The following is a 13,255-nucleotide window of genomic DNA, read 5'->3' as shown; positions in this document are numbered from 1 at the left end:
ATGTTCTAGAATATGTAATGCTTAGCTTGTGCTTGTCATAATGCTTTAATGGAAAGAACAATATAGGTGTGGATTTAAGGAGACTATAGACAGTGACATCTCTGTTTAAATATTCAGTTCATTCTTGTACAGAATAATGAACTGGTTAGAGCAAGATATGTTCAAATTGGAAAAATCCTGAATAAAAGTTTGAATGGGATAGTAGGAAAAGATTGTTTTTTACGAAATGATTTTGCTTTCCTCTTCTAGAAACATTAAAGGATTAGTCTGGGGCAGGGGAAAAAAGTTGCTTTATGCAACAGAGATTCCCCATGGGCCATTGGTATTGGAGACACTTTCAGACACTGTGCTCAGAAAACCAAGGTGGCCAGAGAGCATAAAAATTCCCCTCTACCTCTCCCTTCCTCTTCATCTCAAGTTGTTAATAGCACTGTGTATTAAATGTGCCTTTTTTCTTTGATAAACTTCTGGAATCTGATTGTATAGATTCAAAAATCAGTTCCTGTCATGCTTTTCTAATAGCTTTTGCTGCTGTCTGGCATATTCGTGGGTGCTGAAACTGGGGGCACTGCCGCACCCCTGGCTTGAAGTGGTTTCCATCATATGTAGGGTTGACAGCTTAGTTCAGTGGCTCTCAGAACCTCCACTATACAAATTGTTCCAGTACTCCTGGGCATATTCTGTTCCCTCTTCTGTCAGGAGATACTAAAGCTAACCTGCTATTAAAACATTGAGCACGTAAAGTTTAGTGTGTGATGGGGGCCATCTGGGCTCACTAGCCTGTGAACCAGGTTTAAATCTCTTCTGGAGCGGAAAAGCTAAAAGTCTTTGAAGAGGAATGACGGAGGCCTGTGTCAAGCTTTCATGATGCTGGCGGTTGGAATTCTATGGCTCTTTTGGCTTTCGCTTAAAGAGGAAGTGTTGGAGATCCAGTGCAGGCTGACAAATAAAGTGAATGCTCTCAGCTGGGAGGCAGGGTTTTTTTGCAGGGACACAACAAAAAAGAAAACTTTAAAGGTTTTTTAAAGTATTCTTAATTATTCTCGCTGTTCTTACCCCTAGCAGGTATATGAAACCTGTTACAGCTCTAAGTATTGTTTGTGGTAAGACAAAATACGATACTTTGGATTCCTAGGTTAATTTGTGGGCACTTCTAGTACATGGGACTTAACTGATCTTTAATCCTGTGTCCATGTGTATGTGTTACAAAGGCAGGGTGCATAATATTTTGGATAAACATCTTTGTGTTTTGAGGCCTCTGCTGATGGTAGTCATCCTGGTATCTTGGAAATAGCTTCTTTTTGTGAATGATGATAAATTACAAATGGAAAGATTTATCCTAGTGAAATCCTATTGTGTGTAGAATCACAGAAACTTCTGTGTGCTCGATCAACAAGATTAAAATAGCTTGATAAGGGACTACTTTACTCAACAGCCAATTAGCCAGATGCTACTGTATAGCACAAATTATGTTGTTTAAGTTCAAGAGAAAAAAACCCCACTACTTGCTTGAAATCCCAGCATGAAAATGGCAAAAATCCTTCTAAGTAGCAGACTTATTCTTTAGGCTTCAGGATAGCAGCAGCAGCAGCAGCAGCTTTTGTAGCTTATTTAATAGATAACCCATAGAAAGCTTTCAGCAGGTAGATGCTTTTTCTTCCAGCAAACATCAGATAGCTACAAAGAGTCCCGTGGCACCTTATAGACTAGGTGGATATTCACCAATGAAAGCTTATGCTCCAGTACTTCTGTTAGTCTATAAGGTGCCACAGGACACTCTCGCTTTTTACAGATCCAGACTAACACAGCTACGCCTCTGATATTAGATAGCTAGTGCGTTAAAATACTGACTATCAGTCCTAGACTATTATCATAGTATTCTTGAGAGACTATGGATGAGTATATTTTAAAGTTGATACTTCCTACAATAAAGGCATAAAGAAAATTGAAAATATATCCCAAAGGATGTGGTTTTTTTTACTTGTAAATTTCAAGCTACTTTAGAAACCCTAATTTCTTTTTCACATCCTGTGTTATGTAATCAGCTGAGTGACTGCACAGCTCTGGGAACGGCTTAATTGCTCCAGAGCCAGAAAAAGAAGCACAAATCATTGTAGTTTTTCCTTTATAGGTCCTACATAGTCTGTGGATTTAAATTTAATAATGAAGTTATTTAAAATCCAACAAATCAGATATTAATTCATTTTTTAAATTTTCTTACTGTTTTTAAAGGTTAATATTTGTTTTTATACAGATTTATTGAACTATACCATACCTAATGTGTTAGATGTTGGGATATCTTTTCTGACTAAATACACTGTCCTTTGCAATTTTTTTTTAACTTATACTACCCTTTGGTTATTTTACCGGTCTTGGAATTTAAAGAGATGCTTCCACTTTGTTTTTAAAAACAAAAGTGATTTATCCAAGCCTTTCATCTAACAACCATGTTGCAATTTCCCTGCTGGTCAGTTATTTACAAGGCATCTGGTTGTGAATGTTGCACAATTTTATGAAACTGAATATTAACATAAGCTGAAGTTGCTTCCTATTATCCAAGTTATGTTTCCACCCTGGCAGTTTCATTTGATAATGTACTATTGATTCCATCCTCAAGAATATAATGGCCAGCCATTTGATGCTTATCAGATTTATCGATGGCTATATTCCTTTGATCCATTACTAGAGTATCACTTATATGATATTGTCAGGCTTGGTAAAGAATAACTTATAATTGCTGGTAAATGCCTTTGTTTTTTCCAAGACTTAATTACTGCAATTATTTTTCTCTTTGAAATGAAGACATAATTTACCTCACAGTTGGAGAGGCTTACCTTTTGCAAAGTGCTTTGAGATCCTCAGATAAAAGGCATTGGAGAAGAGCAATATATAATACATTAGGCTATTTAAATGTATTGCTGCCATATTTTGTCTGAGGCATCTCTCTAGCTATTTACTGTCCAAGAATTTGCATATATAGAAAATCCACAGTCAAAAATACTGTTTTAAAAAAAAGTAAATCAAGGTTTAGACAATCCCATAAAGCAAGGAGATTCACTTAAAGGGACCGTCAGGTGCAGTGGCGGATTAAACGCTGAGCCAATAGAGCGTGGGCCCCTGGAAAAATGGGTGCCCATATGCACTCCGCCTGCTCAGCGGAGCGCTGGGGAGCCAGATCAGGATGTGGGGGCTCCCATTTGCTTTGGCTCAGGGCCCCACAAACCCCTAATTTGCCTCTGGTCAAGTGTTATAGAAAAAATGTTGCTTCTATATTTAAAATTGCCTGGGTATTTTCACAGACTACTCTGAATTGCAGAAGCTGTTTTGTTTTCTGAAAGTAAATGTTGCATTTGACCTTACATTATCGCTATGTTCCTGAAAGATCCTACACAAATTCTGGGTCCTAGTTCTGTGATCACAAGTGTGTATATATACCACATTCCTTCTCCTGAACAGGAATTATCTTAATCTACAGCAATTCAGTTCTAGCATTTCCAACAGCAGGTTCCTTGTGTCATTTACAGTGTACTTACTGCCTGCTCACAGCCAGGGAGCAGGCAGGAGGATGGGGAAATGAAACTTACACATACTGGTATGATGCAGAGCACAGCTGTTTGAGCACTGAGAGTGTTTCTTCAAGCAATGATTTTCTAAAGCTCCTGGCAGTAGGAAAAAGTTCAGCTGGTTTCCTTGTTCTATCCAAATATTGAAGATTTAGTCCTTCACTAAATTTCCTGGCTTTTGTGAGGATCTCATTTTATTTTCTGAATTTCATTTGACACACTCCAAATTTAATGGATGGGTGTGCCTCAAGGCAGCAGAACCTAACCAATTGCGTTATTTAATTCCAAGAGCCGAAGGCAGCAAGACAGGAGTTTGTGTTTCTTCCTTTCAAGAGCTTTGCTGACAGGTAAAAGGGCTCTCTTAAGCATGCAGCTTTCAAAATACACTGAGCCTTGATTGTATTCTAGCAGCTTCCTCTGTATCTTAGAGCGTATGTCTCATGATTGTAAAGAGTGTGTTTGAATTCTGTGACTAGAAGTAAAAAGTGTTTTGAACACTTGTATAGTTTAGCTTGGAAAGTTTAGTTATAGCAAATACTTCATTTATAAATCAAATACATTTGTGTAAGCACCTGTGTAGTAGGAATCTGCTAACGTTCAGTTGGCCAGTGTTACTAGTTTCTTGTATTACGTTAGTGTTTTGGCGTTCCCTAGATGTGGTGACAGGTTTCAGTGGTAGCCATGTTAGTCTGTATCAGCAAAAAAAAACCTAGGAGTCCTTGTGGCACCTTAGAGACTAACAAATGTATTTGGGCATAAGCTTCCTTGGGCTTTGATGAAGTGGGTTCTAGCCCACAAAAGCTTATGCCAAAATACATTTGTTAGTCTCTAAGGTGCCACAAGGACACCTCATTTTTTTCCATAGATGTGTAAACCATATCCCAGGAATGTCTTTAGCACACATGCCTGAGCAGTGGTTTACTATCAGCTCTTCATTGAGTTTTTACATTTCCTTCTGAATGTGGCTGTCAGGTTTTCGCAGGCCAGCTGGCTCCGCAGAGCTGTGCCAATTTACAGTAGCAGAGAATTCCTTATTAGTCTTTTTTTTTTTTTTTTTTTGAGGGGGGAAGGGAGTACCTTGTTCTTTGTTTCACCTGTCACACCTGACTGTGGTGACTGCTGTCAAGGCTCCTGCACTAATTAATGGGAGCAAGAACAGTAACATAACTGACCCCTTCAGTTCTTGAAATTTAAAACAATGCAATGCGGAGCGAGAACTATTCCTGCTTTAGTCAATTGCTGTCACGTTCTTTGCTGAAAAAAAGTAACAGAAACTATGGGTGTGGTTAGAGAAAAATCAGAGCAAAGTAATGCTGTGCCCTGCTCAAACTGAACGTGCTAACACTACTTAATATGAAGAGAGATTCCTGAATGAAAGTTCTGCTAAATTTTATTGTCTAATATAGGAATTCGGGCTCTTAGTCCCTTGCATAATGAACCCTGCATACAGAAATGTAATCTCCACGCTACTATCAGTTTAGACAGCTGTTTTTATAATGGGTCATAAATTGGCCGTAATGCTTTTGTGTGTCAATAAAATTGTCATGTAAAGGCTACACTGACTCTGAATTCCAGAAGTGCAAGATTGCTGAAACGCAGGGCAAAGTCTTTAGAGACCTCGCTGCTTTGTATTTAGATTTTTTTTTTTTTTTTTACCGGTAGTTTTACAGTGACCTTTAAGCAACATAAATCTTATTTTTAAAAAGCATTACCCAGAAGAGCCCAGTAGCCTATGAGAGTTCCTCTACAGACATGGCTAATACAGCAGGAGTTTTCTAACTTAATTCCTTTCTTGTTTTTTTGTTGTTTTTTACTTCCAGAATCTGTGAAAAGGACAATGTGAGCTGCTACCTTCAGGCATCCTGAAAAGTTGGTGTTGGGAGGAAGGAGCCTAGACTGTTTTGCTGTTCAGTCAGCAGAATTTCTGACTACTCTAGCTCCCATTTGCTGTCCATACCAGATATTTGCCATTTCCTGTCTGATACAAGACGACGTGTGAATTGCAGCTGTCAGCCACATTATTCAAGGGAGAGGACTATTTTTTCCCCTCACGTAATTAATTGCCCAAAGAAACAAATACGCGGGGATGTCTAAGAAACAAAATCAGAAAGGTAAGGTTACTTGTGAATGACGCTTTCTTGTCTGGATCATGCATCAGTTAATATGGTTATTGGTTCTGAAGCGATCAGTTTGTAAAAACTTTGACAACTTTGGAGGACAATTGCTCTCCCTGTCCCTTCCAAATCTGATAACAGAACTTGTCAGCTTGTATAATTCATGTTTTTGTCTTGCTTCTGTTAGCACTTCAGTTGTTCATCCAGATAGCATCTGATTCCAGGCAATTCCACTGCAGTGTGAATATTGCACCGTATTTGCAATCAGCCTGTATGGAAATAAGATCAGAGAATTGGGGTTGATAGTTGTGATCTGCTAGAACCAAAATAATCTCCTGTGGGGACACTGTTTTGCTGTTGCATGTGTGAGTTTGAATAGGTTTCAGAGTAGCAGCCGTGTTAGTCTGTATCCGCAAAAAGAACAGGAGGACTTGTGGCACCTTAGAGACTAACACATTTATTTCAGCATAAGCTTTCATGGGCTATGAAGTGAACTGTAGCCCACGAAAGCTCATGCTGAAATAAATTTGTTAGTCTCTAAGGTGCCACAAGGACTCTTGTTCTTTTTGAGTTTGAATAGATGTCCATAGCACACATTGGACTGGATGAAGCTATGGGCATTCTCTGGTTATTAGCATTTTGTATGATCATTCTTTCACTCCAGAAGTGATGACCAAGTTTGCTTCCTTTCAGAAGTGGCATGACAGTGTCTTTGTCACATGCTCTGTGTGCCATTAAAATACTTGTGAAGAATGACTATGTATGCATAATAACATCTCAGAGTTAAAGGGATACTGTCAAGTTGGAATCTAGTGCTTTTAAAAAAAAAAATTAAAATTCATCTCAGGTACCACACCTGCCTCCAAGCCATCCTGACGGTTTTTGTCTTTAAAATTGCTGCCTATTTTTTGAAATCTTTCTCTTTTCTTGCTCTGTGAAAGACAACAGGGAAACGGTGGGACTGACTAGCTACAGCATGTTGTCAAATGCGCAAAGTAAACAAGCTGAAATCCTAGAGGAACATAACTTTGTCTCTGATCTGTTTCAGTTGTAACAATTTTAGGCCCTGATTCTGCAGTGGGACGCACACAGACAAACCTCTGTGTCTGCGTAAAGGAAATGGAGTTCCGTGCAATTGCAGGGGCCATCTGCGCACGAAGCATTGCAAGAACAGGGTCTTAGGGTTACAAGTAAAGCTATTTGGACAGAGGTCTTTATATATGTGTGTGTATGTGTGTGTGTGTATGTATATATATACATTTTTTTTAAGATGAATGAGCCTTCCAGTATTTCTGCTTTTTTTTTTTTTTTTTTTTTTTTTTTTTTTTTTTTGCAGCTTCTTGTATAAGTGTTTAGACCAAATTCTAGACACAAGTTTTTGTCCATGTTAGAGCTAACGAAAGGTTCTGGGTTGATGACAGGATAAACTGATGTCCTTTCTCCAAAGAAATGGCAATGACCATGCAAGTTTCCTCATACTGCCTTTGTAAGACACACTTTCCCCTTGGCCTAGGGATCACTTCTGGGAGTGGGAAAGCAGTTTGGTTTCCATGCCAAAGTTCAGGGACTAGGCTGGATGTCCTAAGTGTGTGGGGTTTTTCATGAGCCTACTATTTATAATTCTACGTGGATTCGGTCATCCGCTGAAACTTTTAAACAAGGGCACCAGTTGTGATTGTGGCTGTGGGCACCTTCCCACTAGGAACCATTTTGAAACCACTTAGCTGTTTTATAGACATTGAGCAGATGCCAGATGGTGTGTGAGGCCGCCTTGTGGTCACCACTTCCCTGATCTGGATTCAAACCAGAGACCATTTAAATACGATGTCTTTGACATGGGATCCAAAAGTACGCTAAACATGGACATTTCACCACTGTTGAGTAGCCAACTGTACATGAAAGACTTGCTCCCTGGCTGTGGCCCTCAAAGGTTATGGTTTGGTCTTTGAGATTCTGGCGCACGTACCAAGCTTTATCCTACAGCAGTGTTTCCCATCCTGACTGGACTCTCCCTCACCTATGAAAAAATCTGACAATTTCTGACCTAGGCCTAAATGTTATTTCTAGAGTACATGATTTTTCCAGGGTGTTTTAAATGCTAATACTGCATTAATTACGGTCGCATTAGTAGGCTCTGCTGTAATGTCTGGAAATAGATACCACAACTGCATGGTATATACTAGTGAGTGACATCTCATTTGCATTGATTACCCCACTTGCCATTCTGCAATGGTATAGTTTTGTATTTCTGTAACAGGATTTGTTTGTATCCCAGAGAACAAAGGTCAGTGGAGAAATAGATGACTAACAGGCGCATGGTAGAGTCAGCACTAATTTATGAAGATATTAAAATCAGTTGGTGATGAGCTGGTGTGTTTTGTTTTTTATATTTTAATGGATTTTTATACCATTTCGACAATTTATGTAAGAGTGAACTCCTGCTGTTCATCATTGGAGTGTCTTATTGCAAAGTAATAGTGCCAAATAATTTTTACTCAGGGAAATGAAGCTTTTATTCTGTCTCTGAAATTTATATAAACCTACCTGGTTTTCCTATTAATTTGGCAGTTCAGGCAAAACAGTAATCTTAAACAAACAAAAAACTTGGCAAAATTGAGTACCTAATTTATCCTGGACAAAGAAAATAATTACTAGTTTTATCATGATGGTTGAAACTGATATTTGTTTTTTAATTAAAGCCCTGATCCTACAAACACTTATGCAGGTACTTAATTTTGATTTCATTGGGACTACTGTTACCTATTAAACCTTTCTTTAAGAAAATCTCTTTTATGTACGTTATGGGTTTTTTTGCTCCTCGTATCTCAAATGAATATTTATGAACAGTATCATACTGTGACCCCCCACCACCATCCTGCTTCCTTACCAAGTCCAGATAAAAGACTTTCTGGTATGTTAGGCAACCTTCTTGGGCACAACAGTCACATAATACTTAATTTAGCATCTAACTATGCCTAGGTTTGCCATGAACTGAATGAAGTAGCTTTACATTCTACACGTGTACTTTTTGACCTGCCAGTTGTATCTGCCTTTGCAAATGACACTAAAATAGGGTTTTGTTGCTTACATTTAATATGGCTTTTGCATAACATGTAGCATCTATAATAGCCACAAAAGGTACACAGTCCATTTCTTTCACAGACCACGGAAATATGCAAATAGCCGTCTGGTTTAGTTTCACACCCAGCTGTCCACACTTGATATTCTCACATCCTGTGTTCCAAAGTGTAACAGTTACCTCTAGCAAATGGATATTGCCTTGGGCACTGCTGGAGCTATTTGGCGTGAAGAGATATTCCATATACACATATTGGATCATTTAGAATAACAGGTATGTGGTTAGGTCCATTTCTTCTTTTGAATTAGCTGTAGTCTTTTTTGCTTACATACTTTGACTCCTCATTGTAATTATTTAAGTAGCTTTATTCCAAATAATAACTGTCCTTGGTGGAAATAAACTTCCTCCTTTATTCCTTTTCTCTCTAGACCTTGCTTTCCTTGTTCTCATATCTATCTTATGCCTGTCCTCTTTATTGTAGAAGATATACTGCCGAGATAATTGTTAATTATTATTCAGACTTTGGTGGATGGATTGGTAGCAGTTTTATAGTTAAGGCTGTAATAAGATTTCGATTGTAAGCCTTGTGGATGCTCTTCAGACTTTCTTTAAAATAAATCCTTGTGATTTGAATCTTAGTACATTTTCTGAACAGTTGAAGGAAATTGGTCAAGGAATTTTGGTTTTACTGCTAATATTTCCCAAACCTTTTGCAAACTACTGTTTTGGAGAGAGGGTTGTTATAACTCCAATTACTTGAACAATAGAATTTCAAAATATTGTTATGAAAATGTTTAAGAACGTGAGTAGCGCTTTAAAGTGCTTAATGCTCATCTTTAAAAGTGCCTTAGGCACTGAAGAGACAAAGTGCCAGTAACTTTCAGTGTAATTTAGGCTCAAGTGAAAATCAGATGTAGGCTCCTAAGGCACTGACGCCCTTTTGACAGATTTACCTCTTTGAAACATCCTGTCAGTTTTCTAAGTATTTAGTTTGAACTGACTTGTCTGCTGCTGTGGAATCATTTTATCAATGAACACTTTAATGTGACTGGATTTCACAATGAAAGCTTTTTACCTGAAGAAAGGAGTTCTTGTTCTCCAAGGATTTTCATGGGAGCTTCTACACTGAAATGGCCTTCTGCCAGAAGGATCTGGTCCTTAAGTCAGGATTTGTCTATAGAAGGACTCTGAGAGAGGTTAGCGTTCTTGGGGAAGATTACTGCATAGGATAATCTTGGATAACTTTAAAATGCTGTATCAGAATGATAGTCAGGGGCTGAAATACTGTGTCATGAATGATTTGATTACTAAATTTCACTGCTAGCAACACGCCACACGATTAAACTGATGAACAAACTTGAAGAGAAAAATTTATCTGGAGATAGCAGAGGGGAATTAACCTAGCTAGATAGGGAGTATTGGAAAGGGGCAGGGAGTATTGGAAAGGGGCAGGGAAAGCAGTTATCTGTGAGAAACTTTAATTGTGGGGACCTGCAGGTCTCTTACTGAGTGCGGGAAGCCTGCTTCAGTTGCCTACATGAGGAGCCCCGGCTGGGTTTGTAGCAGGTGGTCAGTCATGTGGAAAGCCTACAGAAGAGTACTGGGGACACACCAAGTGTCTACAGAAGAGTAAAGGAATGAGGAACATACATGTGGACAGCAAGCAGGGCTACAGGGTCAGAGTCAATAGAGATGTTTGAACCTGGACTGAATTTTCAATCAGATCTTTGTTTTGTTTTATAGCCTTAACTTAGTCAACAGCGATTTTAACTGCTTTGTTTAAAAATCAAAAAACCTGGCTAGTGAGGGAATATCTTTATTCTTGGGTATTTTGATGCATCTTTTCCCTCAAAAAAGCCACCTCTGCTTTATAACAAAACCTCAACGAGAACTATTGAAAGATTTGTAAGAGGAGCTGTAACTATTTTTAATAACGTAGCAGTTTTGAAACCAAATCATGGGTCCATCTGTTTGCTCACTGAAGCACCAGAGAGTAGAATTTTCCTCTGAACTATTCGGAAGGATATTTTTAAAATCTTTTGAAAGTTTGCATGCAAAGTATTGGCATATATTCACTTTGTATCTTTTGCATAATGCTGTATTAATTATAACTTTTTATTGAAAGATATCTACTGCAAAGAAACCACTGCACCCCAGTGCAGTCCTAGAATCTCTGTTTGAAATGTAGTTTCTTGTGTCCAGATATAGGACTGTATCTGGGTTATACCGTATGTTTCATTTAAACTTGTGACTAACTTATTCCCTATGGAACTGCTTAGAGATTCAAAGGAAAGGCCTTCTTGGTGCTAACTGTCTGAGTAAATATTTTGGGTAGTTTGGTGGTTGTGCTGATTCATTGCTGCCTGAAATAATAGCATCATTATTTGTATTGCCAAGCTCTTTCCTTCACCTTCATTTTCCAGCCAGCCCCCACTAAGGCACATCACCTCGCTGGTTCCCGTCGGGTTGGGAGTAGAGCGAAACAGAGGCTCTTGCTTGGTATGAGAGCCAAAGGCAGACGTGTCAATAAAGCTGCAGCACTCTAGAAAGAGTTCAAAGTTTATGCAGGAAATTGACAATCAAATTATGGAGGACTCCTATTAATTTTCTCTTGGTGACCTTCATTAGCAATATTTTTCAATTTATAAATCAAGACCACTTTTTAAACTGCCCATTCTGTGAATTTGAACTTGTGATCAGAATAATTCAGCCGAGTTTTTTCTGCCCCTGACATAGGCAGTAGATTCTGCAGCCCAGAACTTTGCTGGTAGCTTTGTTGATAATACACAAGGGATAAAAGTTTCCAACATGCTCCTCTGTCATTGATAAGAGTAAAACTTGGCTTGTAAGTAAAGTCAACAGATTTGACATGAAGAGATGCTGCACAGAGGGGAATGGTGGAATAAGAAGTTGCTGGATATTTTTATACCATAACACTCTGTGTACTGGAGTATTAACCGCATTGTCTTTAGAAAAGTAGCTGGAAATGTGCAGTTGTAATTTAATTTGCTGTCATTTTCCAACTGTAGGTGGGATCTACATGGGGTGAAGTGAAAATTCTGCTGGTTAAATTATGGTTTATTTCTTAGGTTTCCTGGAAAGGAAGCACTGTGCTCTTAAGGGCACTGTATTCATACCATCAACTTTCCCTATGTCTTATGGGAGTTTTACCTTGGGACTAAACTGTCAAGTTTGAAACATCTGGCTTTAGAGTTGAAATGCCATCTTCACATATTTGGGTAGGTCTTGGCTGTCTGCAATGGCTAACATTGTAGGCACTCTAGCAGCACTAATTAGTGTGCAGATATTCTCTACCCTGTTTCCTCGTAGCTAGATTATTGGGGAGAACGTGAAACCTTTTAAAATATTAATTTTTTTAGTGCTGATCTGTTCCAACCCTCCACCTCCACATGAATGTGTGTCCGTACACTGGAAATGCAGCCTACTGCCGAATGAAAAGCTCAGTGTATTCCTCAAGAAGAGGATTCCATTCTCATCTCACAGGTGTCAACTCGAGGATCCTGTAGCTGGCAGGTTTAATCTGCTCACCTGTGAAGGAAGTCTTTGAATCACAACACGCGGAGTTTCACAGTAGTAGACAGTATAAGACTGTCAATAAGAGTTTTTAATTAAAATTTGATGAGCTGACAACCTTCAAATACAATATTTCTTATTTCTGACTTTATAGAGGCTGTATCCTACTTGGAGATGTATTTAAAATGTTGTTTGAGGAAAATAAGTGATATTTTTGTCTAGACAGCCTCCTTGCGTGCAACTGCCACTTTTTTCCCCTGGCTGACAATACAATGAGATCATAACAGGGCCCTTGTGCTGTTAAAAATAACTTCCATAGAAACAGATTGAGGTCTCAAGCCTGGATTTCTTTATCTGAGCAGGCTGTACACAAGTGATTTGGGGCAGGAGGAGGAGTTTAAGATACAGGTTTATTAACCAACCTGCCTTTTAAAATCCTATCTTAGTGTTTTCATTTGTGTGTGAATAGATGTGTGCATGAAAAAGACGTTCCTCACCAGGGACCACGAAGAAAGATACAAGTTGCCATTTCAGAGCAAAAACCATGCAGGAGACTTTAACTTGCCTTCTCCACGACCTGAAATGCTGTGGTGAAGCTACACTTGTAAACCTGATGTATACTCAGTCTTGGTAAAGCATGAATGTTTATAATGTTGCTCTATACTTTTATTCTGGTGCTGTATGATTGGTGATGGAGGGGAAACGCAGTGCCTTCTCTCGTGGTTAGAGCAGCAATGGGCAGTTAGGGGATCTGGGTTCTAGTCCCAACTTTGCCTTCGACTTTCTGTGTAACTTTGTGGAAGGCACTTCACATCTGTGGCTCCAGTCTCTTTCAGGAGCAGTACTTCTACAAAGGTTGGAAGAACAGCAAGATACTCTGCTAAAATTCACAAACAGCTATAAATGCGGAATATAACATATATCTACTTTTTAAAAATAGACTTGTTGCATTGTGCATTCTTAAA

At 38.7% G+C, this 13,255-nt stretch overlaps 1 protein-coding gene across 3 annotated transcripts in view; it reads left to right on the top strand.

The window, feature by feature from the left end:
- SPATS2 (spermatogenesis associated serine rich 2) overlaps positions 1 to 13,255 on the top strand; it is a 39,222-nt gene that overhangs the window by 3,562 nt on the left and 22,405 nt on the right. For 2 of the 3 annotated variants that reach the window (XM_030554782.1, XM_030554781.1), the window contains exon 2: positions 5,384 to 5,674. In XM_030554782.1, the coding sequence (XP_030410642.1) occupies positions 5,650 to 5,674 (25 nt within the window). In that variant the 5' untranslated portion in view covers positions 5,384 to 5,649. Of the gene's footprint in view, positions 1 to 5,383; positions 5,675 to 9,006; positions 9,030 to 13,255 lie in introns of those variants that run through there. The other variant, XM_030554783.1, reaches the window with a different exon arrangement.

The sequence above is a fragment of the Gopherus evgoodei genome, chromosome 3 (genome assembly GCF_007399415.2).
Source record: "Gopherus evgoodei ecotype Sinaloan lineage chromosome 3, rGopEvg1_v1.p, whole genome shotgun sequence".
NCBI classification, from domain to species: domain Eukaryota; kingdom Metazoa; phylum Chordata; order Testudines; family Testudinidae; genus Gopherus; species Gopherus evgoodei.
This window is presented reverse-complemented; position numbering and strand designations above follow the sequence as displayed.